This window comes from Annulohypoxylon truncatum, assembly GCF_022578515.1.
Source record: "Annulohypoxylon truncatum strain CBS 140777 unplaced genomic scaffold F4807scaffold_9, whole genome shotgun sequence".
NCBI classification, from domain to species: Eukaryota; Fungi; Ascomycota; class Sordariomycetes; order Xylariales; family Hypoxylaceae; genus Annulohypoxylon; species Annulohypoxylon truncatum.
In genome coordinates, this window is record NW_025953795.1 from 930,663 (window position 1) to 956,455 (window position 25,793).

The following is a 25,793-nucleotide window of genomic DNA, read 5'->3' on the forward strand; positions in this document are numbered from 1 at the left end:
AGCCCATGCTTACCCATACAGCCCATACTTGCCCATTGCAGCTGCCCTGGGGCGTCCAGGGTATGCATTTGCCCAGCAACTCTTACTGCATTACTGCAATAAACTCCCTAGCTTTACCTACCAACTTTAAAGTGAGGCTTCTAAAAGCTCTTTGGTGAAACAAAGACTTACTTGTTACCTGTAAATACGAGACCTTTCGCGACAGCGTGTTTTTTTTTCTTTGGTTCCGCATCAGCCGCACATCTCGATTATATGAGAAATGAAATGTTTAGAAGCAGGTAAAATATTCCATCACGGTCGCGCGTAGCTTGTCAGCAATCGTATCCTCTCAACCGAGGTTCGAAAAAAAAAGGAAATCCCCCATCTTCTCGCTTTGCAACTAGATATCCGGAACTTGTACCAATACACCCAATACTACGATTTTTACCCTCCTCCAAACTTCGGAACAGGAAGCAAACAACGACTCGGGCTGCATTGCCTGCCCGACCGATTTCAATTGTATTATTCGTCCCCCCACCCCCATCGTCGCCTTCCACCAAAACAACGCCTTGGTCCCTCCTTAATAATAATTAAACGAGTCTTGGTCGTTCTTTGGCGGACACGATTCGGTCCTTCATGGCTTGCAGGTCGACCGGAAGATGAACTCCCTTAATATAATATCCGCGCGCGTCTCCCCGACCTCAAGTAACCCACCTTCGCGATCCAACTCCCTAAGTCATATTGGTTTAGCCGTCGCCCAGACCGATGACAACACATCCCCTTCAGATGAGACGTCGCCCAGCGATAAAAGCGCGGGTACCTCCGAGTCTAACGATAACGCATTCAACACGGACGGCGACATAGGCACTTTCCAAAGCGTGGATGAGAAGACGCCTTTATTAGAAAGGCACAATGTCAAGGACGCGAATATCCGATCTTACTCATGGCACGTCATTCCAGCGCGCATAGCAAGTAATCTCGTCAACTCCCTCCGCTGGGTCTTATCTACCATTGCCGCGCCCGGAGTTTACCTAGTTGCTTGCTTTTACGATGAGCAAGGGAACTTTGCGCCCTTGCGACAACTCAGGAGCCTGTTTGGTATCCATGGGGCCGATAAGCGCAAACTCGCAGCCGATTTCCACGATGGTCTCGCTGTAGACAGTGAAAAGGAAGCTTCTTCTAGACATCCCGGCCAGACCCTCAGGGGGTTATATGCTTTTTCTGCCTCTCGACCGGTACCCTCTTCAGGAACTTCATCCTCCGGCTTATCGTCAGACTCCGAATCAGATACGGGCAGTAGATCACAAGGTGCTCGCCGCGGTTCCGGTTCTTCCGGTCGTCATGCGCGATCCAAGTCCTTTGACCCTACAGGCGAAACGGCTCCAAGGAGATCGATAAGGATTAAGCTCAACAATGACGAGGCGATGCGACAGCGAAAACACAAGAAGTCCCGTTCCGTGAGCGCGCCTACCGGCGCCGGCGCCGGCGAGGACTCAGCGGATCTATCAGCACAGCTCAAGTCTCCTACGTCGCCCATCAGTGCTTTGACGAGATATCCCAAGACCCCCGCTCCTCCTAGACCATTAATACCCCAACGGCAGCCTTCTTATATTCCCTACGAACCCCTCGACCCTAAGCACTTAAAGACGTTGATACTGGATCTAGATGAGACGCTGATACACAGCATGTCGAAAGGAGGTCGAATGGGATCAGGACACATGGTCGAAGTGCGGTTGAATACGACATACGTTGGAAGTGGGGGCCAGCAAGCTCTCGGACCTCAGCACCCTATTCTGTACTACGTTCACAAGCGGCCGTACTGCGACGAATTTCTTCGAAAGGTGAGGTTATCAATCTGTATTGGTAACTTCTTAAGGCGGTCATGCTAACTAGATTCCCCAAGGTGTGCAAATGGTTCAACCTCGTTGTCTTCACGGCGTCCGTACAAGAATATGCCGATCCAGTTATCGACTGGCTGGAATCCGAGAGGAAATTCTTTTCTGGGAGATACTACCGCCAACATTGCACATTCAGACACGGCGCATTTATCAAGGATCTTAGCTCGATAGAACCAGACCTGAGCAAGGTCATGATTCTGGACAACAGTCCGCTAAGCTACATGTTCCATCAAGGTAAGGTGTTCCCCGACTATTGATTTATGTCACATCAAGTTTTCTATTGGTGTACTAACTGGAGACTTCACACAGACAATGCGATTCCCATACAAGGATGGATCAACGATCCTACGGATAACGATTTGCTGCATTTGGTGCCTCTTCTAGAAGGATTGCAATATGTTTCGGATGTCAGAGCATTGCTTGCATTAAGGGGCGGAGAGGACGGACAGCATATGACGACGTGAAGACAATAAACCAAAGCCCTTGGAAGATAAAATACATAGCGGGTGTTGATTGGTACTGACTGGTGCGAGGGAATTGATACACCGTGGGTTAGCATTTTTGGAACTTCCTACCAACACGTGCTTCGTTGTACAGGTCTAAGGCGTTAATTATAATAAGTGTACATTTCTAAGATGGAGATACCCGTGGACTCTAGGATCTAAGCATGAAAGGACTCGTCGCAGTCCTAATCCGATCCGGTCCGTCTCGGCTAGGATGGTTTGGCGGTCGAGCGGGGAATTGCCTGTCTCGACATATTCCCGGTCTTGGTATTGGTCGGGTTTTCGGGATGGGGATTCACCTAGTCCGCGTCGTCATGATGTCGTGAGCTCTGAAAGAGATGACGGGGTTGGTTGTCCTGCTGATAGTCGATTCCGGTAACGTTCAAGCCACAGCTCCGAGTGGGTCAGGAGAGGAGATGGTACTCCGGTCTGTAGGGAAATGTAACCTCGTGGACCTCAGATCTCATCTCCACAACCAATAAGATCGAGTATGTATAGCACCTGGCTTACCAACTTGTACTTTCGGTATGGGATACTAGGGATAGTACAATTCAGTACCCGCAAAGCTACATACTTGCATAAGTACTTGATGTTACTTACCCACCATTTGTTTACTTGCATTTCGATGTTCCGACGTTTAGTTTGATGCGCTTGCTTACATACACATCAAGGGATTGGCGATAGGAACAGGCCAACCTCCCAATGGTATAAGAACGGCGAACAGGTATGAAATACGAATCTAAATGTAGCACGCTTAGATTGTACAATACGTACCTAGACATGTAGAGCTACAGCCACATTTCCGTATTTTGAGTTTACGACTCATGGACCATCCTAGCTTGTGGCACCTGAAAATATCTATTACGTCACGTTGAAGGGAAACATATGAGAGAAAGTGCTTTGAATGGCATTTACAAACAGTAAAACTTGAATACTTAGATGATGTACCTCAAAGCTTCGGATTAAATCATCTTCCTAGGCTGTTTGATGTCAACATTCCACCGAGAAACGTTTCGTCATCAGAGCCATAGCTTGACGTTATAAGACTGGGCAGTTTGTCTCAACGTTATTCCTTTTCAACTATAAACCATTACGAACTCAACTTGCTACACCTACATCAATTCGAACCAAAAATACAGCCTACACATATCTAAACCAGAAAAAGAAATACTATTGCAATCAAATCGACAGCATGTCTCTTCACTGTGAGTAGCGCATCGCCCCGCCATTCTATATAATCCGAGATGAGATATCTTCAAGGTAGTCCATATGATATTTTCGGGGACCATAATTATAATTAGACCTTGATAACGAGGAGAAGTTTATTGTAAAGTCTGTTAGCTAACCAGCATAAATTTCAGACCTTCCTCCCGTCAGGCCTTCGGCCATTGCGCTAGGAACCGTATTCAACCACGGAATTGAACTCGCTGTTCTGACGCCATTTTTTGGCCAGACCTACCAACGAGCCAAGCAAGCCAACACTAAGGAGGAATTTCTCAGATCGAAGGAGGCCTCTTCGGCTGCCGTCGCCTGGGGTACATCTCTAGTCGGTTCTGCTTTGCAGTCGTACGGCGTCGGTGCTCTCATCAATGCAACCGGTACCCTTAGTTACCGAGGCGCTGCCTACCTAGGCGCTTTGATCTTCGCGGCCACGTCTGCTCCTACTGTACGTCTTGATGTTTCTATTTGGAAATAATCGGGGATCTATGTTACTAACGTTCTTGCAGTACCTTGCGCAACTGTTCACGGAGAGACGCCCTGTTGACACTGTCGCTGTCGGAGCCACTTCAAAGATCCTCGAGACAGTCGGCTTGTCTCTGTTCCTGACCTGGTGGGGTACTCGAACCAACCCTTTCGACTAGAAAGCTGGGAATTTTGAAGGGCCTGTGTTTGTTAGTTTTCCTACAGGCTGAACTGCCAGGATGGCAATGGGAAGCTGGATGGTATGGTTAGCCGTATCCAGCTGCGCATGTATGTAGTAAACGAATGCTCATGATTATTGTTTCCAATATTTCAAACGTTATGTAACCATGTCGTAGTACATAGAGCAATTATTGCAATACGTGGTGAACTTTCTCAACAAGGAATCAGGTTTGTTAAGAATCAGTATTGTTTGATCCCCCAACGCAGTAAATATGAACAAATCCCCAACGCCAAAGGCTACGCCTATGTAGCCAACCGAGAAAGTACATACAATGATCCGAAGATTCCCTTGAATGCTCGAAAAGACAACGAAGAACGCCCGGAAACTACTAGTTGAGGCCGAGAAAAGTCACACGACGACTAATGACTTCTCGCACTTACTCCCCAAGGTAGGGACAACAGCCGTATCCCAACAACCTACGTGAACTTGAGCTGGTGCTTGCTCTCCTTCTCGACGAGCTTAACCAGGTCCTTGTACGCCTCGGCGAAATCCTCGCCGTCCTCTTCGTCTATCTTGTCGTCCTTACCGCCGTCCTTCTTGCTCTTGGCCTGCTTCTCGGTGACCATGACGACGCTCGTGGGGCGCTTGGTGCTGCCGGCGGCGCCGAGCTCGGCGCGCGAGGTGACGAATATGTACGGCACGTTGACGTCCTCGCACAGCACGGGGATGTGGCTGATGACGTCCATGGGGCTGATGTCGCCGGCCAGCACGACGACGCCCGGGAACGAGGTGTTGCCCGGCCCGCTGGCGGGCGACTTGCGCAGAGACTTGACGACCTCTTTGACGCCGCGCTTGAGGGTCTTGTGTTTGGCCGCTGGGGAGTTGGAAGAGGACGTTGTTAGTTGCTCGATTTTCTTCACTTTTGAGGTAAGGAGGTAAAGGAGATAGGGATTTAGGAAATGGGAAAATAGGAATGGGATAGACACGGTGTAGAAATGAATGGAGGATAGGAATTTGGCAAACATACCCTTTCGTACCGTCTTCATGACCTTCTTGGTGGCCTTCTCGTCTGCTAACGGCTTCGCGAAGGGGACTAGGGCGCCGACGACGGGAACCAGGACCTTGGCCACCTTCGCCTCGCCATCCTTCACGACGGTGACGGAGGCGGTGGAGTCGCCTTGCAGCTGGTCTTCGATGACGGTGCTAACGGCGTTCTTCAACTTGTCCTTCTTATCCTTCTTCTCTTTCTTGTCCTTCTTGACTTTCGTCACGCCGTCAGCCTCGCTGCGCTTCTTGTCCTTCTTTTCCTTCTTCTCCGGTTTTGTCGACCCCATTGTGTCGATTGCAGGACTTTTATATTATAGAAATTTTGTTCTGTCGATTCAATTGGACGTAGCAAGACCGAAGATTTGCGTGATAATGTGTCGGCGGCGTTAGGTGGGTTGGTTTTGTGATTTCAATTGATCGAGCTGCTATGTAATTCGTGCCAATTGACCGTAAATAAAAATTCGACCTCGAAATTTTTCTGCTGGTCGATAGCGATAGAGCGATAGCAGCTGTCCGCGGGGATAAATTTTGTGCCAATCAAAACTGCCAAAAGGATGGGGTGTTCCGGCTCTAGTCTCCCGCTAACAAGGGGGCAGCCGGAACCTTCACATTTTATTTTCCTGACCATTCATCTAAGAATCTAGCTGTCTAAGTACCTAAGTACACCTTAACATGCATTTGCCATTTACAACTCATATCGCGTTTGTACCTACATATACATACGTCAATTCATAAGCATAGATGCCGATCTCAATGTTATTAAGACTTCCTATTCTTAGATCTTTAGGACTTTCTGGGGCTTCTACTTGAATAGTTGTCAGCACGCCAATTCATGTGATTGGCAACGTATAAATCCTTCTGGGTTACCTTACTAACAAAAACATCGGTTCACATGAACAGCAGCAATACAGGACATTTTCCCGTCCACTGAAGCCCCTTGCTTCCCCCAATGTCTTGGGGCCGAATCCCTATATACGAGTGCGGGCGAGGACCCGAAGCTCATATTACCGCCTGCCTTGCTTCAGGTATATTTCCTAGCTGCAGCCAAAGGGGCTTAGTTCAGCTGGAGGAATGGCGACGAATGGCAATCTAAAGTCCACTTTCCTTCCATAATAGGGAGCCGAATACACGAGATCCTGTCCTGCCCATCTGAATCCGGGGCATTTACACCCCGCTGCGATAATATGCAATGCCACTCTGCTATATCATATATATGTCTCGCGACTTGCCTTTTATCTATTACCAGGTTCTCTCCTTTATTTTCTTTGTCGACCTTGCCTATCCCCTTACCTAGAGGGAGTTTAGGATGAGAATACTAGTCACATCACTCTAAAGGTTCAATTGGCCTCGGCAAGAATAGAGATACAATATGAATGCTCGATTATTCTTATTATACTTCGTTGCGGCGGCGTCATGTCAATCTTCTGCAAATCGATTTCGTCGAGCCACTAACAGCTCTTCTAGCGGTTATGGCTTCGTAGATCCTCTCATCGGCACTCGTAACGGCGGTCGGTTGCTTGTAAATACTTGCCCCTGGAGATGAGCTAACCACCACAATAGGTCATGTATTCGCCGGAGCGACTCTACCATTTGGTAAGTATGACAAAAGTCTGGGTACATGAAATATAACTAAATATTTCTCAGGCATGGCCAAACCTGTCCCGGATGTCACAAGTGACAATCAGGGAGGATATGCTTCGAACGGAAGCCCGGTTACTGGCTTCTCTCACATGCATGATTCCGGAACTGGCGGCGCCTCATCTCTAGCCAACTTCCCGATCTTCGTTTATCCAGGTTGTACCAACGATACCGTAGATGGTTGCGTTTTTCCGAAGACCCAACGAAGCGTCGAGGTTGTCGATGGAAGTGTTTCCGCTCGTCCTGGCTACTTCTCTATTGATCTCGAGTCTGGAATCCGAGCAGAAATCACGGCTTCCAACCGCACGGCACTTTACAAGTTCACTTTCTTCGGCAACGCTACAGGAAATGCCACTGTGAACGCCCCCCTCAGCCCATTGTTCATCGCGGACCTGACGGATCTCCCGGACACGCGTCAGAATGGCAGTGCGTCTGTAGATCCAGACACTGGCCGAATGACGGGAAACGGCACTTTTAATCCTAGCTTTGGAACTGGGACATACAATCTGCATTTCTGTGCCGACTTTCTTCAGGGCAATTCGATCCGCGAAACTGGTGTGTTTGTTAACAATAGGGCTGGTAGCGAACCGAAAAGTATCGTTGTAGGGAAGGACAATAACTCTCCTCCTCTACCTGCTGGGACCTACACTTGGTTCGACAAGGTTGAAGAGGGCACCGCAATCACAGTTCGGGTCGGGCTTTCGTTCAAGAGCGTCGATCAAGCTTGCAACAATGCACAGACAGAAATTCCGGACTTCGACTTTTCAAAGACCTTGGCTACCGCAGAAGATATCTGGAAAGATAAACTCTCGGTCCTAAGCATCGATACGACCGGCTTTGAGGATACCTCCCTGCAAACCATTTTCTGGAGTGGTGTATACAGAGCAATGCTCAGCCCTCAAGATTACACTGGCGAGAATTATTTATGGGAAAGCGACGAGCCTTATTACGATTCATGGTACTGTATATGGGACAGTTTTCGATCGATACATTCCTTCATCACACTGGTGGACCCTTATTCGCAGACACTCATGATCCGTTCTCTGATCGATATCTATCGCCACGAAGGATGGTTACCTGACTGCAGAATGTCTCTATGCAAAGGATGGACACAGGGTGGATCTAATGCTGACATAGTGTTAGCCGATGCGTATTTGAAGAACATTACACAGGATGTCGACTGGGAGACCGGATACGAGGCTTTGATAAAGGATGCAGAGGACGAGCCTCCTGTGTGGGATTACGAGGGTCGTGGCGGGTTAAATAGTTGGAAGAATTACGGTTATATCCCTGCCGACGATTATGATACACTTGGGCAAGGCCTTTTCACGCGAAGCATTTCTCGGACCGTCGAGTATGCCTACAACGACTTTTGCATCTCCGAGATAGCAAAGGCGCTAGGCAAGCAGGACGACTACGAGAAATACACCAAGAGATCTGGAAATTGGATAAACCTATATAATAAGGATCAGACATCGGACGTCGGGGGTACAGACACTGGTTTCACTGGATTTCTTCAACCGAAGTATCTAAATGGTACCTGGGGTTACCAGGATCCGACTCTCTGCTCCTCTGTTAACTCTTTTGACTCTTGCTACCTCAACTCAGGTGGTCACGAGACGTATGAGGGTAGTCCTTGGCTCTACACTTTCTTCGCACCTCACGACATGGCAAGTTTGATCACTACTCTCGGCGGCCCCGACACATTCGTCAGCCGTCTAGACTACCTCCACGAGAGCGGTATCCTCTATGTCGGCGATGAACAAGCGTTCCTTACTGTATTCCAATATCATTATGCGGGTCGTCCTGGAAAATCCGTTGAGCGCGTTCACTATTATATACCCAGCCAGTTCAATACTACGACGGCAGGCATTCCGGGAAATGACGACTCAGGCGCCATGGGCTCTTTCGTTGCGCTAGCCATGCTGGGTATATTCCCAAATCCTGGGCAAGATGTCTATTTTATCACGGCCCCTTTCTTCCCGTCTATATCGATCACCAACCGAATGACGGGGAATACGGCGACCATCAAAACAATCAACTTCGATACTGCCTATAAGAATATATATGTCCAGAGTGCCAAGCTAGACGGGGAAGATTACACGAAGAGCTATCTCACACACAGCTTCTTCCTTAACGGAGGCACGCTGGAACTCACGCTAGGCGAGAAAGAGAGTACGACATGGGGTACAGGAGAAGGAGATTTGCCACCGAGCCTCCAGCAATCCTAATATCTCAATGTGATAGAAATTATAGAACTTCTGTAGCAATACGCTACAAACTTATTTAATAATCATATTCTAACCATGTCATCTCGCAATCGCAAGGAACCTCATGACTACCTTAGTAACGACAGCACGGACGAGCACGAAATCGAAGGTGTAAGATTCTCAGATCCTCAAGTTCCACGGTTCACAGAAATCATCACCCACGTGCAGTCATAGTAATCGGAGGTGCTAGTCAACATGCTTCCAAATTCGGTATTTCTTTGAAACGAGAGCATTGCCGAACTCATATCCCTGAAAACAAATATCATCAAGGCACCAATCAGTTGCCTATGCCCAGCTCCCCTATCGTTTACTCCATCCTTTCTAACTTCATCAGCAATGTACCGCAACAAGGCTTGTCAGGATAATCAGAGAGTGATATGTAGTCCCCCTTTCATGGACTGGCAATTGAGCCCGTATCGTCCCGACGTAAGACTAAGAAACAGTTTGATATTAGTACTAGCTCAACCAGTGTGTCTCTTCGATGCTTACCTCCAATTGAGGTTTGAGGTGCAAGCATATTTGCAGCCCTGGACAAACTTCCGAATGTCTTCCTGGACTTTGGGCATGGACGAATAGCGTTCTATAATATCCGCCTCTGCAGCTTCAAGCCGGTGTGTCGCAGACCTCACAATTTCGACAGCATGGTTTATGGCCGCTTGGACGGACCCAAGCTCTAGGAACAAGAGAGCGATTAGCGAGTCCACTTGTGACTGGGCCTACAATTGACCAAGATGTTAGAAATTCAGTTTGCCACGACTGAGGTTCGTATACTTACTACTTCCTTCTTGAAGGACAGGATATCATTAGTCCTTAAAACATGTCAGCGTTGTGTCAATGAGCGAAATTATCTTTAATCAACATACGTGGAGATAATAACGTTTGTCTCGTGCCAGAGCCGTTGCATCGCTTCGTCATTCATCACCTCTTGGGATAGTTTGATTCCATAGGCATACCTATAGGCGTTCAGTAACTCCTTTTAGCAACACAAACAGGCCCGAACACAGGCATACGTACTCGATAGTGGCAAGGCATATCCGTACCGCACCAGTGCCTAGACGGCGACGTGCATGTTCTTCAACAGTAGGGAGCCGGTTCGTCAGCTGAAGCTTCTGCTCCTCTCCACAAGACTCAATGAAGAAGATCATCTCGTCGAGGAACGTGCTTAGCTGACCTAGGACACGGTGAGACTCCCAAGATTACTTATTAGATGAAAATATGATAACGTACGATCATCGCAAGACCTTGATATGGCTTGGCCTACTGGCTTGAAGCCGGTTATGATGGGATCCGTGGATATATCTGAGAGCTTCGAGTCCGAGCTTCCAGATAGACTCTGCTGTACGTAGTCAATGGTTTTCTGTCGGAATGCGGAAGCTTCTCCCCAGTCATTGACAAGCGCTGAGAACTCGTGTGAATCGGTTTCTAGTTATTGGTGAGATAAGGATGTTCATTGTCTTAGTACTATAACATTTCTTCGTACCATCATCCCATGCAAAGAGCTGTATAAAGACAAGTTGGTTAATCGAAAGCGAATTGGGATCGATGTTCACGTCCTTACCCATATCGACATCGACATAACAGTTTCCAAAGCCTCGTACGATGCGTATGGCCACCAAGAAGCCCCAAAGAGTGTCATGTTAGACGCTTTTAGTCTGTGGAACCGAGCTGGGTCTCTGAAGGACGATGAAATACTTTGATCTGTTAGTGAATGGTTCAATTTTTTGCAGCAGAGAAAAGCCATTTTCTCTAATACCTTGCAAACGTCTTCTGAACGTGTTCATCTAGCTTTTCAGTATCGGGATGAACATCTTGCGGCCAATGGCTTATCATAGACTGCAAGTCAGGGATAGTGATACGGCACCCACGTAGGCTCAAGAGAAGCTGCTCGCGTGGGTTCACTAGGAGGGATGTAGACTTGACCGCCGGGTTGGCTGTTTCGATTTCTTGGACAGTTACAACCATGGTGAATTGTATAAGAGTTTTGGTCTACTTCGATAGACACAGAAGCTTATGGGAAACGTATACGGAGGTAGAAATGAATGGGAGACCACGAAAAAAAGAATATATGGATCGTATCCGTTATTTATATTCGCAAGGACTATGCTGTATCGAAGGTAGAAAGCGGACCTTGCCATCATTGGACATCAGCTTCGCGGAGCACACTTACTCGTAGCCGAGGCCTTGAGGGGTATACGAAGCTTACCATAGCTTCAATATTTCTCCTAGCTCTCGCATTGTACAGCAAAAGCAGTAAATGGTGTCCGGAATTATTACCATTGGAGAGACGCGGAATCCCCCCTGTTTTCAGGGGCAAGGTCCCTTCAACGACAGCACCAATCAGATACCAACCATTTCTATCCATAGTACTTAGATGTAAGCTTCTCATTACTAGGAGAAACTAATGTCTACCTTCGTATGACGGAACATGGATAGCTTAAAAGATACAGTTCCACTAACTAATACAGCAGGCTTCCTCGTGAGACTCCAACACACTCAGAAGCGGTCAGCTTATTAGGACATGAGGCTGATGTATTTATCTCTCATCTAATATGTTTGCGATGTGCACTTCGGTGAAGAGTCACTCTCAAATAGTCTATCGTATTGCAAGACGCATGTCGCGATACGGATCTGTTTAATACGTACCCAGGTATGCATCTATGACATTCAGCTTCAAGCTCGTCATTCCTCCGTCAACTTCATAAACCTTGGGTCCTAAAACATCATGAGTAAGCGATGCTATATTGCTTTATAATGGCATTTTTATAGTAAATTCCACGTATACTACACAAGCCACCTCGCAAAGTGATTCCAACTATGCATTGTGGCTTTGAAAAGCTCGCCCGTCGAGTACAGGTATGGCGTTCCTATTTTCAAACGCGTTATATGACACTTTTCGGAAATAGTAAACGACAGTTGATATCTGACCTATCTCCGAAGGTCCGCCGTTATGGCTCCGGTACTACGACTATCCGGACGGGATGTTCGATGTGTATCCGCCTCTGTGCCGTTATCCCGCCCAACCCCAGGATCTTTCCGGCATTTGCACCAAAATATTGGATTATATTAGGGAGAAAAGGGATATAATAAAGCAGTCCAAGGATATACATTACTAATTTATCTGATATTAAGTTAGTTATATGTAACTTAGGTATGATATAGTTCGTTACTTTATGCTAATAAGTTTGTTCATATCCCCCTGATCTCCATACTACCTCGTATTTTATTTAGACCGTCATGCTTTGTCATCAAATACCTAATAGATTACACAAATCCTATTGTGGCGTGTAGGATGCTCGTAGTATTCAAGCCAATAGCTCTTCACGGGTGGCGTCTTTTATTCACTGCGGCGTCAGCGACTCTTTCCTGAAAGTATCATGCTACAGACAGTTTTTCTGCGGTGAAGGCCTCAGCAAATCCATCAATTGGCTCGGAACATTCATTGTTATACGGCTAACCCAGTTACAGCGTTAGGCAATAATTACTATCCCGCTTTGTGGCGCTCAGGCGTATGTATTGAAGCAGACGATCTCACATCGAGTAGATGTCTCGGATGAGGTCCTAGTGACAAACAGGGATTCGCTATTTCCTACCTATCTATAGCGTCCACCATAATCTGATCTGAGAATGCGATCTAGGGCATCTATTTCTACGCGATCAGTCTTTTGTGGATTGCCGTTGAGATTCGATGGCCGAATTATGCACCTCAACAGGGCTCTATATCTCTTCAGATAGCAGATAGCTATAACCATCCCTAAAGGTTAATGTAATGTTATAAGACAGGAAAGGCATAGCACCGACGTAGTATAGGTTCATCGGTCTAATAGTCCTTTGGCCATATAAGCTTCCCCGGGAACAAGGTAGCGGATTAGGGGGTGGGACAAGGAGTTAAACCAAAGCAGGATGAAAAGGGAAACGTCTTTAACGAGCCGCTTAGCTTGACTTGCTTAAAAAAGGGTAATAAAAAGGAATAGAAATAATTATAATAACGGGATGGCGGATCTTACGGCTATTGCCCAAGGTATAAATCAGTGTTTATTCGTCCGAATCATAGACAAACTCCTCCGATAAAATCCGACGGGGCTTTTCGGCTTCTTCATCGCGCTCCTCTTCCTCTTCGGCCTGGTTCTCACTTTCGTCCTCTCCGGGCCCACTGGCGCCCGGACCATAGTAGTCAAGCAGTTCTTCACGTGCGGCATAATGCGTCTCTTCGGTAACGAGTCCGTATCTCCAGATGTTCTCCCACACTTCGAAGACGTAATCTTGACAATTCCACTGGGCGGCCCGCTCTTCTTCCGCGGCGTCGGCAGCCCGGACAGCGGCTTGGATTTCATCCAGACGACCACGAGGCACAGCGCCCATTCTGATCAAGTGTCGAAACCTTGTCTCGCGGGTTGGATCAGCGCGGATATAATTTGCCTTGTATGGCGCGAAGGGTTGCTCTTGGGCAACCTCCCAGATATGCCAAGCGTCTGCCTCCGGAGCGTCGCAATCGTGAATGGCGAGCGACCAGTGGAGATAGTTTCCCTCTAATGGCACAAAAATAGCCGTATTAATGGTCAAATGGTCTTGAGCATCCTGGCTGCTAAGTTTAGCAACGTCGCTGCTTGTCTTGGCCACTTTACCATCTCTTATAGCGCCTCTCTTCCTAGAATTTAGATCGATGTCGTTTTTAAACATCGCTTTCTCATATTGAGCCGAAGATGGGCCGAAGCTGGTGAACATTTTGACCTCGGAGCGTGCGGCGCATTGGCTCTGTGTTGCAGTCGTTACGTGGAAACAATAAGTTGTTCGAAGCGCGGGCTTCGTAGCTTCATTGCCGGTGCTTCCGTCCGACCCAGCTAACTAGGTAGCTTATCGGGATTGATTTTGATTCGTGGTATCCGACCCTCATTACTTTCGCGAACGACAGCTACGGACTATCCAAAGGTCGAGGCTTCTCAACACCAACCCTACAACTTTCAAACTATGGGACTCACATTCCTAAAAAAGTGGTAACAGTGATACACGATTTGATAAGAGAAGATATTAAGCCTCCCACATAGTTGACGACTCAGCGGTATCGTTTACTCAATATAATGAAGAGATGGAAATTTTATTGAACTCTTTCATCACAAGCAACTATTCATTAGTTGTGATTATAGGCCCGACCGCAATTCTAGTTAATTTGGGATAGGCTGCAATGTTATTTTCATTTTCCAACTGTTGAATTCGGAATTATTTGATCCCTTCCCATCAAGAAGCTTGTAAGGACTATAGATACGTAGGAATAAGTTGCACATGAAAAACCCGGCGATTTAGATAAGATACGATTATCAATGAGCTATGAGAGGGTTTGTTTTCAGTGTTACTTGGGGATTATGATAATTCAAGACCAAATCACATGCCGTCGATAACGCAAAAAGGGACTGATCTCACCTGAGCTATAATACTGTAGACACATGACATCAAGCGACGGTAGACATGACAGAGTACTGCAACATGACAGTTTAGTATAAAAAGTTGTGTACTTTTGTTATTGACCAACGTTCGCTGTATCATAGAAAACTCCGATAATATGTTGCACGAGTGTTGCTCCTCATACGGTTCTTATATAGTATTCTGCAGTATTACAATGGTATCGCGATACACTAGGCCGTTGATCAAGATGATCCGCGTAACTCGGGAGCTCGATGGAGCTTGACGTTGTGTTTGCAGACCGATATGGGCCATGTACCAGTGGGCGCTTAGGTAAAACACGTGGATGCACCGGCTCATCAGTGATATCTTACTTCGGATCGGTATCACATCCACCCATACAGTAATTACACCATTCTGTTCTTGAATGTTCTACTTCGTAGTACCCCTTTTTGGGTTGTGGATAGGATCAGAATGACATCTGTTTAATGACGGTAGGTACGTACCTCTAAAAAGCTCGCATTCCCAAGGTTCAAAGTCGGGTCCAATTTAAGGTACAATTTAAGAATATTCGGTTTGGAATAACCGTAGATCCGCTTGTGGAGCAATTATGCCAAGCCAACCTTAAAAGGATAGATAAGCGAAGTAAGGTGATGGGGTGACAGGGTCATACCGTGCTTTCGTTCCCCATCTTTTTATTCTCCATCCTCCCCATCCAAACTGCCAGACTGCCAGACCATCACCCCGTCCGTTGAATTGGGACCCTCACTGAGACCCTATGGACCCTAACTGACCATTCAAATTCCATTCCTATCAGGCAATGACGTTTTGCAAAGCGCCCTCGGAGTGGCCAGACTTTGACGATGCAGAACTCGTTCAACCAGTCACATGCACCAATGGAGGAGATCGTACATGCATATTGACACTAACCATATACGTCAGTGAGGGCATAACAAGGCTCTTGCCTTGTCCGAGACACACAGAAAGGTTTTCATGGCGTGTATAATTCTAACAGGGACGGGTTCCACGGCGAAAGATACCGCCTCCCTAGTTACTAATCGTGTAGTTCAGACCGTCACTAGTTGCCAAACACCAAACAGTAGTGCCGTGATTCCCGTGGCATCTTTCGAAGAGCTGCGCTTTCTTGATCGGCATAGGCATTCACCCATGGCCGCCACTCGGACTTTAACAGGCCACCAGGCTACTCATTGACTGAGTAGACTGACTGACTGAGTAAGAGTAGTAAGAGAATGGATCCACCGAGGACTGCGAGGATTGGCATGATACCCACCGGTCAAGTCCGTATTGGCAATTCCGATTATCCGTACCACAACATCGGATTTACATGTACATTCAATGTCGTTCATGATTGCCGCATGGTTAAGGTAAACCATGCCCCATGTGCTAGCGAACTCTAGGGAACTCGGTCGCAGGCTCAGGCTCAGGCTCAGGCTCAAGCTCAGCCTCCAGACGAGGAACGACTCAGGACTTCCAATAAAACCTTAAAGCTCTCCGACTCTGAGACATTCCAACGATCAACAACTAAAACCTGCAGACGCGCTTACTTTGCAACAAGGCCAGTCAAATTCCGACACTAAAGCACGCACACATTCTTCCTGCATATTCCAGTTGTGTCATTAGAGGAAGCCTGTCCCCTCGATTCAGAAATAATTCCAGGCCCCAAACTTTTCATCTGTGCCGCCTACATTTCCTCTAACTCTAGTATCTTGCCGCCCTACCCGGTCCCCTACGTTTTCTTTACCGACTTTACGACTTTTCCCCTCTTCAGACCGTGCCGGAGATTGAATCTTCGAGAATCATAACAACGACCTCCTTTCTCCTGAAGAGACGGCGTCGACCGGAAACACGGCACCAGATCTTGTTAAATTAGACCCGGTTTTTCTATTTTCTGGAATTATTCAAGCGCGCGGTTGATCGCTTCGCCAAGTGTTTTTCAACAGAAGAGCCGATCCCGGTAGTAGTCTTGGCATTGGTTATTAGGACAAGGCCCGGCTGGGATTTTCAGCGCCGCTTCCAGGTGAGCAATCGCTCTTGTTCGCCCTAGTTCGTTCCTCAACAACAATCGTCATTCGTCAGCTGGGGCGCAGCTAGGCAACCTGTCAATTGCGGGAACAAAGCCGCCCACAGTCTTCAGTCTCGTCGAGTGACGATACCCAATTGTATTCCGAGTTGAGGCAATTCGCTTGTCAAACTGGACCTATTAAAATATGTCGTTCATGACACTGTTCATAACTACGCCGTGTTTTCCGAGTGGTAGCATCCAGGGTTAGATACTTCATCAGTGACGCTTGACCCATCTTGCAAAGAACTGAATCTTTTTATCAATCTTCGTCTTCTAACAAGTCTCCTATTGCCTTACTTCAACACTGCCATCCTTGACAATTTTGCGTCACGATTCTTGAAAATCCTAAATACCATAACTTCTTTTCCACGTCACACAATCATGCTTAAATAAGGTGGTCGTGTAGTGCTAAGCCACAACTGATTTGCCGTCTTGCCGTCTTACGCCCTATAGTTGAATATAAGGCCTTACTTTGCCGTACTCAAAGCTAAGAAGAAACAGATTATCACCATGTCCAACAAAGGCGGCAATCGGCCTGCGCGCCGTAACTATGATACTGGCTTTCCGGATGCTTTTGCCGAATACACCACATCTCTACGCCATCCGGATGCAAATGTCAGCCCTGGAGCCTGTATTTCGGCGGAAGATATTGATGCGTCAAAAACATTGCATCGGACACGTAGATCGTTTCTAGCAAGACATAAGCGCACGGTTGCCCACGGTATCATATCTAACGGAACAACCTCTAAACGCGGAAGCCGCACATCGTTAGTTCTACCCTCGATTGACAGTGCTGTTGATGTGGGCGACTTGAAGCATACGGATTCGAATGGCAGCTTTGGAAATTCGTCGAAAGATGGGTCCGATAGCATACACGGGGATCGCTGCTCTCTATCCCTCACCGTATCGAATGAAGACGATGGCGCTGACGATGGCCGGCAACGGGTCAAGCTCTTCCGTAAATGGCGGAGTCAGAAGGACTGATACAGTCCAGATCAGTTGGTGATAGGTTAAGGGATGTTTTGGGTAGCGAGCGGAGGTTGTCATCTAAAACATACCTCCTACAGGGGAGTAACGGTGCTTGTGGACCTCTATTTGGGACCTCGTTTAAAGATTGCTTTTCTTTCTTTTGTTCAGCATGGAGTCTGGTTTAGCATGGCAGCATGGGGCGTTGGCGAAACAGCTAGTTGAGAAAAAAAATTTGATGGGAAGGGCGCCTATCAACACAATCGCTAGGGAAGCTTGGAAGGGTAAGGACACCTCCAACCAGATGACTCAATCGACACCTTTGTTATGACCGAATAGCCTCTTTAGGGGATATTAATACAGAAAAATACTTAATTACCTAGATGCTATTGATTTCCGACGCTTCCCCTGTGTACTGTCTTATCTTACCGGCAACTTACGTACTTGCGTTAGTTGGATTTGAGAACACGCTTGACAAGATCACATGAAGGCTACACACTTTGAATACTCGCTGCACTCGCCGTGAACCCGAGCACATATACTTCTGAAGATAGTCGAAAGGGGGCAAAACCAGTTGTCCCCTTAGCTCGTAAGTCGTGAGATAGCGAAGCAGTACACCCCCACGATACACAGTGAAGACGATAGTGTATTATTGAGGGTAAGATGTATTTCACACATATTACTCGGCTAACACTTTAAAATCCATTTCTTAAACTTGCTACGTCCATGTTCTACGAAATACGGGCGCCTAGGTTTTATTGCTGAATTTTGTACCCACGAATATTCAACTTTTATCGTCTCGGACTCCTGCTGGGACATCTTTGGTCACTCCCAGAAAGAGTAACTGCTGGCTCTAATAGGTCTCCTGCGGGCTGAACTCCGATCTAGTGTCAGGCGCTCACCGTTGATAGTTTCCGACGGGAAAAGCTACAAGTTAGATGTCTAGCTCCGATATCGTGAATTCAAGAAATACTCTGCGGTTTAAACCTACTCCTACTTAACATATCTTGTCGATGCATTCGAGATCTCTTGCAGAGATGAAGCAGTTCGTGATGAAGAAGCGAGCTTCTATGTCTGTACAACCGGGGTAGAGCCCGGTAGTCACAGGTCAAGCAAGCAGTTTCACTCTCGATGCGATGAAGCTTAATTTAAAAACAACCATTAAGATAGCACTGGTAACAATACTGATGATTAGATGATTTGACTTCGTACTTTCGACGCGTTGGGTAGACGCAGGGAGCTGCGAGAAGTTGAAGTGTCGTTCACGAAGGCGGAAGGTGTAAATAGCAAGATCGGCAAGGTTTGTTTCAGCCGGAAACTCAGCCATTGTGAAACGCGCCTTGACTTTTATATGTGGAATCGCATTTCTTCAAATAGATGTTTAGACTAGGAAGCCACCGTTATTCTTCATAGATTCCTTCCAACTCTGACCATCCAATCGGGAGAATTCTTTTACGCCCTCGACATCATCAGCTCCGAAATTACCGTACAGATGCGGGCATCCCTCAATCTCCCACGTTGTCGCGGGGTGGAATTTAGGAGCAAACCGGATTTTAAGTACCCAGATAGTCGTAGCCTCTTTGAAAAACAGATCCGATGTTATTGGAATCTGGCTTCATGTTAGCAAAGTGCCGTAAACGTGATAATTGTACCCTATATGATAAATACATGTGTTGAGACAGGAGTCTCCATCTACTGTCTACAGAAGAGCGCTTACCTGGGTACCGGTACTTAAGTGAACAAATCCGTCCTTCTGGTCGAGCTCCGACAAAGGATACTGGGATGGAATTGGCGTTGGAGGTGCCGAAGGCACGATCTTGTAAACAAAATCTGGCAGGGGTGACGGAGCCATTTCTGTTATGCGAATGCTAAATAACGCAGATGGCGAAGGAAAGGAGTAGATGTCAGATGAAAAACTCCGAATGTTTCCATGGCGTTGTACTTAATTGATCAACTCGAATATTGCTGACTGCTGACAGCTGCCACGCTTCCTGGCACTTGGCAATCTCCAGAATCAGGGGTATTCAAGTTGAAAGGGGCAAATACGCGGCCATTTTTTATTTTATTTTATACATATACTATATATAAAAGTCGAATCATTACTTGGCGATTGAACTTTCTTCGTCATAAAGCTTCGTTACAGAAAGATGACAACTTACCTTCGACTTATACAGCCTTACTAGTACCTATCTTGTGTTTCCGTGGCTTCTTCTAGGGCCACGTGGATCTCAAAGCCTCATTACGCTAATAATCTAAGCTCACACAGCAATTGAACATACGTACATATCATTAATTTCCACCAAGGACGGTTCGTTCCCTGCCGGAAGGGACAAGTACGCCAGTGATTGGTTTTCTTGTGCCGACAACACTCATAGCTGGGATGTAGGTCTGAAGGCTCAGCCCCCCAATCAAGGACGTCTTCCAAACGAAAACAAAAAACAAATCCTTTTGGTGGGTTTGATTTAGTACCTCCTTAATGTGGGAGGTTATTCTTGTGCTGTGGCGAACAGCCGAAGGATGCAATATGAGACAGATCTGACTAGCGGGAAGAATGTTGTACAATTAGAGAATTAGTCCCTCTCGACACCAGTTCCGAATACCTATAATGGATGGTTTACTTCACAATTGAGCCTATGTTAGTACCGTTTATATGTCTTCTTCCTCATTGCCTAACGTTGGTCCGCGGTACCTAGCACCCAAGGTAAACGCTTGCAATCGTACCAGGTTTGCTCAGCAATATGAAGAAATATAAGGGGTTCATCGTCGTCTTTTCGCTGGCTAGTCCGATTACCGATGGGCTCGCAGTAACTAGCGAGTTCCAGACGTGTTATACGACCAAAGGGGAGGTATCTTTAGATACCTTCAGATGTGACAATCGCACAACAGGTCACTCGAGTTGTTGTATGGCAGGGGAGGTCTGTTGGTCCAATGGAGTTTGTCATGGCAAGACTCGAGGTATTGAAGATTGGTTACGGGAGAGTTGTACTGACCACTCCTGGCGCGACACAGCCTGTTTCGATGTCTGTCCAGGTAAACGACGGACCAACTTCTTATAGACTGTTTTGAACTAACATTGGCGATAGATCTAGGTGAATATGCAGCGGGGGTCAGGCCTTGTGGCGGTATCGACAAAAGCAACCTATATTGCTGCGATGACGGATCGACTGGTATTGGATCATTCGCCTGTTGCAATAACGAGAGCCAGACATTCCACTATAATAACATAACGACTTTGCCCACGATCATCGCCACAATACCCCTTGATGACGTGGCGTCTACATCATCTTCGATAGTCGGGTCGACGAGTCCTGAATCAACGTCGACCCAACCTACAATCACCAATATAGCTTCGGCGGGAAGTGGGAACTCTGGCAGCTCATCTAACTCTACTGCAGTAGGTGTTGGCCTTGGAGTGGGTTTACCAGCAGCAGCAGCCATCTTCGCAGGAGTTGGGTTCATGATCTGGCGCACCAGACGAAAGCAACCTAGTTCGGAACACAGCCCGCAGCATGATGTCTCGAGCTATCTAGAAGCCTTCCAAGATGGTACACCAAGACCGCATGGTGTGATCAAAGCCCAAGAGTTGCCATCAGACCGCAGTGCTAGAGAACTTCCTGCTTAGGTATGCGGATGGATAGACGGAGTTTAGCGAGTGGTACTCCAAGCTCCGAGGTTTGTCAAATCCGAGGAAGTAACCTGATTTAGGTATTCGAGGGAGCTAAGAGTATCGTTGGAAATATGTTTCCTGAATATATTTAGTGTATATAAGTCGTGAGACGCGTCTCGGGTGAATGCTATAGGACAGGTTCGATGCCCCAGTGGCCGCATACAAGTTGTGTTCGTATTGGTTGTGGAAGGTAACGGAGAAATGTTAAGATCATCGAAATGAGTTTTGATGTGATTGAAGATGACGAATATCGACCATGGTCAAAAAGAAGGCACAACCCGACAAGGCCTCATAATATCCTAGGTACATGACTTTGTAGATGTAAAGGACAATGGCATTCATCGATTGAAATTATCATAGGTACTTTAGATACTGGCATACCCCATAAACCAACAGATCCTTTAATGCGATAAAAAGTAATAGAATTATTCATCTAAACGAGCCGTCTTCTGTAGGGGCTGGGTGGATTGGGAGCTTCCGAAGTGGGTCCCAAAAGAATAGTGCCGCTCCTGACCGCCTCCTAGTCCACATAAATACCTGTTCTCCCCGCGTCAATTTTTTTTCTTTTCTTCCTTTCTTCTTCAGCTCTCTTTGCCTTTTGGCTTAGATCAAGTGTAGTATCTGTTCTTTTCAGTTTAATCTCTGAAAGAGTTCTACTTGAACTCAATCGTGATTATTCTAATTTTTGCACCGAGGGAGCGCATCCTCTGGGCTTGCCCATGATCGCTCTCACCGTGTCCCTGGTATTACACTGCCTCCAGGTGACGCGAACCTTTGTTTTTCGTTGCGATCTCTAGTACGCCTAGTGATGCGAGGAAGAATACCCCAGCAATTTGATCTACATCAATCATTCCTCGGAAAGGTAGTGATGTTCTAATCCATGGGAATGTTTACACTTCGCATTTTCGGACAGACGCAGAGTGGACAATGTGCATTGCGAAGGTACTTGTCGCTCACTGACGATCCATTGATGGTATTCTCACAGCATCATCAGTTAATGTGCTTAATCAATGTTTAATCGCATCGCAGAAGAAATTTGGGGGGTAAATTGATTTGATTTCAGGTGAATTTCATGATTTCCAGGATCCAAGAATTTAATGAGATCAAACTGATTCTAATAATGTGTGCGTTAAAATATTCATGAATATCAGAATGCATCTGCTACTGAATAAGTACTTTAATAGTGGTAATGGAACATTCAGGCAGGAATGACCGGACCTTATGCCATCCAGCTTAGGTAGATATTGTGTGCCCCTCATTGTAAAACTTTGATTTTTTTCTTTCTTCATTTCCCCCATTTCGGCTACGTATATCCGCTTCCTCCTAAGATGGCTAGTGACGGCACCTCTGGTGGTTCGATAGACCCTTCTATCATTGAATACCTCAAGGCGCACGGCGAAGAGGAAATTGAGGTTGGAGACAAGCTCCACCATATCGTCGCAGCTCTAAATCGCCACATATCAACTTGCCAGGGCTTTCTTAGCCGCATCCACTCGACGCCCAGTTCTAAGTGTACGTACAATATCGGATAGCAATGTAACATTCTAGATTCAGAGACAGCTGATGCCTACCATAGTACCTCCGCTCCTAAAGCAGGTAGAGGATGATGGCATCAAACCAGAGATCAAGAGCATTGGAGAGCTAGCCCAGTTCACTTCCGACTACCCCTACTACAAGTATATACCCTATTTCTTCCATCATGCTTCGTGCGATTCAGATTGCTAACCGGAGGTAAAGGTATAACGGCAGATGGACTCGTAGTGTTCAAAATGTCGTGGCTACTATCTTGCTGACTGGTTGGTTGGGTGGTTTGGGGACTGAGGCTCGTCCAAGTGAGCTTGGCCGCCTTTTCACATTAGAAGAGGTCGGTCAGATCCTAGAAGGTACGTTTATTCCATGGCCATCACATCGTCGCTCTTGCTAAATGGATATTTATTTGAAGTCCCCGTCAATCTCAAGGACAGAGATGCGTTCCACGTGACCGTCGAGGAATACATCTTGGCCTTGACGGATATCACAGAGGAGCTTAGTCGCTTGGCAATGAATTCCGTAACCATGGGTGATATTGACCTGACCGTTCGAATCAGCGGCTTCATAAAGGATTTATTTGCCGGATTTCAGCTACTCAACCTGAAGAATGACGTCGTCCGAAGAAGAGTCGATGCTGTCAAATATCACGTCAAGAAGGTCGAGGATGTTATCTATGACCTATCTCTTCGCAACTTAATCTCTAGGAAGGAGACCAGCTCTTGATCTAACAGCAAGAAACTAGTTTCTTGTACGCATACATCCATGGATAGCTTTGGTCTGCTGAGCATATGATTATAATAATCATACGGAGGGCTACATACATACCCGGGCATAGGTAAATAGGTCAGGGAATAGTTTCATGGGCTCTTTTATAAAAACAAATGGACAGTACAGAAATTTCTGGTGTAGCACCTAATAATGATTAAATTTGAAAGTCGTCTTGATGTACGCATGTTGCTACCCTCTCACATCCTCGGGAGGTTGTAAACACATAAAATATGCTTAGGTACTTGGGTATTTACGTACAATGTACAAAGATCAGAATAAAAAATTATATACATCAATGCCAGGTGACATTTATTACATCTGAAATGTCAACGCCCCTTTTACATCCGAAAAAAAATCTACCTATTATTGTACCTAAGGGTACTTTTCAAATTACACACATGCGCAGGCGGCAGGCAGTAGTAACATGTACCTCATTAAATGAGTGACACAACCAAAGCACGTGACTTGGTGACACGTGCAGGCTGACTACAAGCCTCAATTATATTGTCAATAAACCGATTTAATTTCAACGGCGACTTTCTTTAATCAATCTTCACAACAAATTCGCATTTTTGACGCCCACCCATCGACCGCCGCCTTTCATTGTCGGCGATTTATCGCCTGCAATCAGCATGGCTCTATTAGATCCGGTAACGATGCCATCACCAATTGGCAAAGCAAGGACTAGTGAGGTCTCCAAATCTAAAGATGCAGAGACTCCTACGCAGGCTGTTCGGACCATAGCCTCGCCCCTGGCCCAAGTTGTCAGGCATGTCTATCCGGTCTTGCTTCTCTCGTTATTTCTGCTACGGTTCGATGCTCTAGTAGCAGACCCAGTTGCTGCCATGTCAAGCTCTCTTCCCGTAGTCGTGGCCATGCAGGTTGTCTACGTTGTCACGTGCTTGCCGCCGGCCGGCTCCCAGACTACGAAGCCGGCCAGGAAACTTCGGCCCGGAGAGAAGAAGAAGCCCGGATCGGAGAGCATAGGACCAAATATTGCAGTTGTCTGTTTTTGCCCCCTACTGCTTCCGTCGTCTCATAGCTAATGGTGTTACCAGACAACTCTTGTTGCCCTCATATTATCGAGCATTGCAACTCTGCCATTGTATGGCATTATTATTCTGTTCGGGGCTCCATTCCTGACCCATGTGCCTCAAACATTCCTCTGTTCGACGCACATGGCCGTTCTGGGACTTTTCCCATTGTTCTACACACGCGGTGTGTCGAGTAAAGACTGGCTTGAAGTCCTGAGTGCGCAGGCCCCTTTTGACGAAGCATTCGGAGGTCTTACGGGTGCTTGTCTAGGAGCTTGGCTTGGTGCCGTACCTATTCCCCTCGACTGGGATCGTGAGTGGCAGAAGTGGCCTGTCACCATATTATGTGGAGTTTATTCGGGCTACCTGGCCGGCAAGATCCTCGGGGGTACCTTAGCCTTTGGCAAGAGGTTTTAGTCACACCCAGTTGGGATACTTGAAGACACTTCTTGATCAAGCTATGCCTAGTTAGGCGGGAAAAGAAATAACAATCAGCCTCTTCAGGTCGTGATTATCCCGTCTGAAAGCTATCACCTGGGAGGAAGGGCAGCATTGTTCACCAAGTGTCAACTGTAATCAGCCAGCAGCAGTCTTTTCTATTTAATCCCAAACGCAAATCACCCAAGACCATCCTTTCTACTTAACAAGCAGCTCACCCAACCTGAATTCGTGACTTGCCTTACTCTCCTTCACACCCGAAACCCAAACACTTTCTACATATTCTTCCAAACACGTTCCTCCAACTCTTTCAACTTCATCACGAACTTCCATCTTCTTCAATCCCACTTACTATTGTGATCTCTCGAGCTTGACGAGGCATCACAGCTTATCCCGCACTCGCATCTTCTTGACCCCTTCCCATCTATCTTTGTGAATTCCGCAACTCGTGGAATTTTCACATACACGAACTTCCCTTCTTCTACACGCACATCTACTCTGAATTCTTGAGCTTCATAATCCGTGGAGTCCTCGCTACGTGACTTTCTCCTTCAACTAACCAAAGCCTACTTCACCAAGTCTTCGACGACTTACCTTATCTTCGAGATATACGTCTTCTCGGTGTTTACGGACAGCTGATTATTCAAACCGATCACAAGGTACCAAGGTATATTGCTAATTTTCCTAAGATCTCTAGTCTTTCCATCAACTCGT

The 25,793-nt window shown here is 46.7% G+C and overlaps 11 protein-coding genes across 11 annotated transcripts; 7 read left to right on the forward strand and 4 right to left on the reverse strand.

The window, feature by feature from the left end:
- The first annotated feature begins 135 nt into the window (after window positions 1-135).
- On the forward strand, window positions 136-2,986 carry F4807DRAFT_418802 (NLI interacting factor-like phosphatase-domain-containing protein). Its single transcript, XM_047997357.1, has 3 exons — window positions 136-1,820; window positions 1,883-2,111; window positions 2,187-2,986. The coding sequence occupies exons 1-3, from the start codon at window positions 639-641 to the stop codon at window positions 2,339-2,341; spliced, it is 1,566 nt and encodes a 521-aa protein (XP_047856242.1). The 5' UTR covers window positions 136-638; the 3' UTR covers window positions 2,342-2,986.
- Window positions 2,987-3,028: 42 nt separating this feature from the next.
- On the forward strand, window positions 3,029-4,394 carry F4807DRAFT_418803 (DUF1761-domain-containing protein). The gene is made up of 3 exons (XM_047997358.1): window positions 3,029-3,585; window positions 3,742-4,046; window positions 4,108-4,394. Exons 1-3 carry the CDS (start codon window positions 3,573-3,575, stop codon window positions 4,240-4,242), a joined length of 453 nt encoding a protein of 150 aa, XP_047856243.1. The 5' UTR covers window positions 3,029-3,572; the 3' UTR covers window positions 4,243-4,394.
- Window positions 4,395-5,769, reverse strand: F4807DRAFT_418805 (L30e-like protein). The gene is made up of 2 exons (XM_047997359.1): window positions 5,272-5,769; window positions 4,395-5,118 (listed from the first exon to the last, which is right to left on the reverse strand). Exons 1-2 carry the CDS (start codon window positions 5,576-5,578, stop codon window positions 4,721-4,723), a joined length of 705 nt encoding a protein of 234 aa, XP_047856244.1. The 5' UTR covers window positions 5,579-5,769; the 3' UTR covers window positions 4,395-4,720.
- Window positions 5,770-6,660: 891 nt separating this feature from the next.
- On the forward strand, window positions 6,661-9,160 carry F4807DRAFT_458620 (glycoside hydrolase family 92 protein; the record flags this gene model as incomplete). The annotated part of the gene is made up of 3 exons (XM_048001236.1): window positions 6,661-6,799; window positions 6,852-6,884; window positions 6,936-9,160. The coding sequence occupies 3 exons, from the start codon at window positions 6,661-6,663 to the stop codon at window positions 9,158-9,160; spliced, it is 2,397 nt and encodes a 798-aa protein (XP_047856245.1).
- Window positions 9,161-9,564: 404 nt separating this feature from the next.
- F4807DRAFT_473122 (terpenoid synthase) lies at window positions 9,565-11,161 on the reverse strand (the record flags this gene model as incomplete). The annotated part of the gene is made up of 9 exons (XM_048003072.1): window positions 9,565-9,631; window positions 9,689-9,915; window positions 9,975-10,008; window positions 10,063-10,152; window positions 10,214-10,370; window positions 10,427-10,621; window positions 10,680-10,698; window positions 10,758-10,890; window positions 10,953-11,161. The coding sequence occupies 9 exons, from the start codon at window positions 11,159-11,161 to the stop codon at window positions 9,565-9,567; spliced, it is 1,131 nt and encodes a 376-aa protein (XP_047856246.1).
- Window positions 11,162-13,231: 2,070 nt separating this feature from the next.
- Window positions 13,232-13,921, reverse strand: F4807DRAFT_458622 (uncharacterized protein; the record flags this gene model as incomplete). The annotated part of the gene is made up of 1 exon (XM_048001237.1): window positions 13,232-13,921. The coding sequence occupies one exon, from the start codon at window positions 13,919-13,921 to the stop codon at window positions 13,232-13,234; it is 690 nt and encodes a 229-aa protein (XP_047856247.1).
- Window positions 13,922-16,495: 2,574 nt separating this feature from the next.
- Window positions 16,496-17,842, forward strand: F4807DRAFT_399964 (uncharacterized protein). The gene has a single exon (XM_047995995.1). The coding sequence runs from the start codon at window positions 17,187-17,189 to the stop codon at window positions 17,658-17,660; it is 474 nt and encodes a 157-aa protein (XP_047856248.1). The 5' UTR covers window positions 16,496-17,186; the 3' UTR covers window positions 17,661-17,842.
- A 1,064-nt stretch (window positions 17,843-18,906) lies between these two features.
- Window positions 18,907-19,628, reverse strand: F4807DRAFT_399989 (uncharacterized protein). Its single transcript, XM_047995996.1, has 2 exons — window positions 19,360-19,628; window positions 18,907-19,251 (listed from the first exon to the last, which is right to left on the reverse strand). Exons 1-2 carry the CDS (start codon window positions 19,492-19,494, stop codon window positions 19,024-19,026), a joined length of 363 nt encoding a protein of 120 aa, XP_047856249.1. The 5' UTR covers window positions 19,495-19,628; the 3' UTR covers window positions 18,907-19,023.
- A 67-nt stretch (window positions 19,629-19,695) lies between these two features.
- Window positions 19,696-21,628, forward strand: F4807DRAFT_418818 (uncharacterized protein). The gene is made up of 2 exons (XM_047997360.1): window positions 19,696-20,664; window positions 20,715-21,628. The coding sequence occupies exons 1-2, from the start codon at window positions 20,381-20,383 to the stop codon at window positions 21,262-21,264; spliced, it is 834 nt and encodes a 277-aa protein (XP_047856250.1). The 5' UTR covers window positions 19,696-20,380; the 3' UTR covers window positions 21,265-21,628.
- A 764-nt stretch (window positions 21,629-22,392) lies between these two features.
- F4807DRAFT_418819 (Translin) lies at window positions 22,393-23,943 on the forward strand. The gene is made up of 4 exons (XM_047997361.1): window positions 22,393-22,821; window positions 22,886-22,985; window positions 23,047-23,192; window positions 23,252-23,943. The coding sequence occupies exons 1-4, from the start codon at window positions 22,638-22,640 to the stop codon at window positions 23,560-23,562; spliced, it is 741 nt and encodes a 246-aa protein (XP_047856251.1). The 5' UTR covers window positions 22,393-22,637; the 3' UTR covers window positions 23,563-23,943.
- Window positions 23,944-24,239: 296 nt separating this feature from the next.
- F4807DRAFT_450859 (GPI biosynthesis protein family Pig-F-domain-containing protein) lies at window positions 24,240-25,058 on the forward strand (the record flags this gene model as incomplete). Its single annotated transcript, XM_048000171.1, has 2 exons — window positions 24,240-24,611; window positions 24,666-25,058. 2 exons carry the CDS (start codon window positions 24,240-24,242, stop codon window positions 25,056-25,058), a joined length of 765 nt encoding a protein of 254 aa, XP_047856252.1.
- Between the last annotated feature and the right edge of the window lie 735 nt (window positions 25,059-25,793).

What these genes read in the sequence shown, in the direction of transcription:
- F4807DRAFT_418802 (XM_047997357.1), top strand. Translation starts at nt 639, where the DNA reads ATGAACTCCCTTAATATAATATCCGCGCGCGTCTCCCCGACCTCAAGT. An exon ending in GCGACGAATTTCTTCGAAAG is followed by an intron (nt 1,821 to 1,882) that starts GTGAGGTTATCA and finishes AGATTCCCCAAG; the next exon opens with GTGTGCAAATGGTTCAACCT. An exon ending in AAGCTACATGTTCCATCAAG is followed by an intron (nt 2,112 to 2,186) that starts GTAAGGTGTTCC and finishes GACTTCACACAG; the next exon opens with ACAATGCGATTCCCATACAA.
- F4807DRAFT_418803 (XM_047997358.1), top strand. An exon ending in CGGCCACGTCTGCTCCTACT is followed by an intron (nt 4,047 to 4,107) that starts GTACGTCTTGAT and finishes ACGTTCTTGCAG; the next exon opens with TACCTTGCGCAACTGTTCAC.
- F4807DRAFT_418805 (XM_047997359.1), bottom strand. Translation starts at nt 5,578, where the DNA reads ATGGGGTCGACAAAACCGGAGAAGAAGGAAAAGAAGGACAAGAAGCGC. An exon ending in CATGAAGACGGTACGAAAGG is followed by an intron (nt 5,119 to 5,271) that starts GTATGTTTGCCA and finishes CCAACTCCCCAG; the next exon opens with CGGCCAAACACAAGACCCTC.
- F4807DRAFT_399964 (XM_047995995.1), top strand. Translation starts at nt 17,187, where the DNA reads ATGTCCAACAAAGGCGGCAATCGGCCTGCGCGCCGTAACTATGATACT.
- F4807DRAFT_399989 (XM_047995996.1), bottom strand. Translation starts at nt 19,494, where the DNA reads ATGGCTCCGTCACCCCTGCCAGATTTTGTTTACAAGATCGTGCCTTCG. An exon ending in ACTTAAGTACCGGTACCCAG is followed by an intron (nt 19,252 to 19,359) that starts GTAAGCGCTCTT and finishes ACATGAAGCCAG; the next exon opens with ATTCCAATAACATCGGATCT.
- F4807DRAFT_418818 (XM_047997360.1), top strand. Translation starts at nt 20,381, where the DNA reads ATGAAGAAATATAAGGGGTTCATCGTCGTCTTTTCGCTGGCTAGTCCG. An exon ending in GACACAGCCTGTTTCGATGT is followed by an intron (nt 20,665 to 20,714) that starts CTGTCCAGGTAA and finishes TTTTGAACTAAC; the next exon opens with ATTGGCGATAGATCTAGGTG.
- F4807DRAFT_418819 (XM_047997361.1), top strand. Translation starts at nt 22,638, where the DNA reads ATGGCTAGTGACGGCACCTCTGGTGGTTCGATAGACCCTTCTATCATT. An exon ending in TCCGACTACCCCTACTACAA is followed by an intron (nt 22,986 to 23,046) that starts GTATATACCCTA and finishes CCGGAGGTAAAG; the next exon opens with GTATAACGGCAGATGGACTC. An exon ending in GGTCGGTCAGATCCTAGAAG is followed by an intron (nt 23,193 to 23,251) that starts GTACGTTTATTC and finishes ATTTATTTGAAG; the next exon opens with TCCCCGTCAATCTCAAGGAC.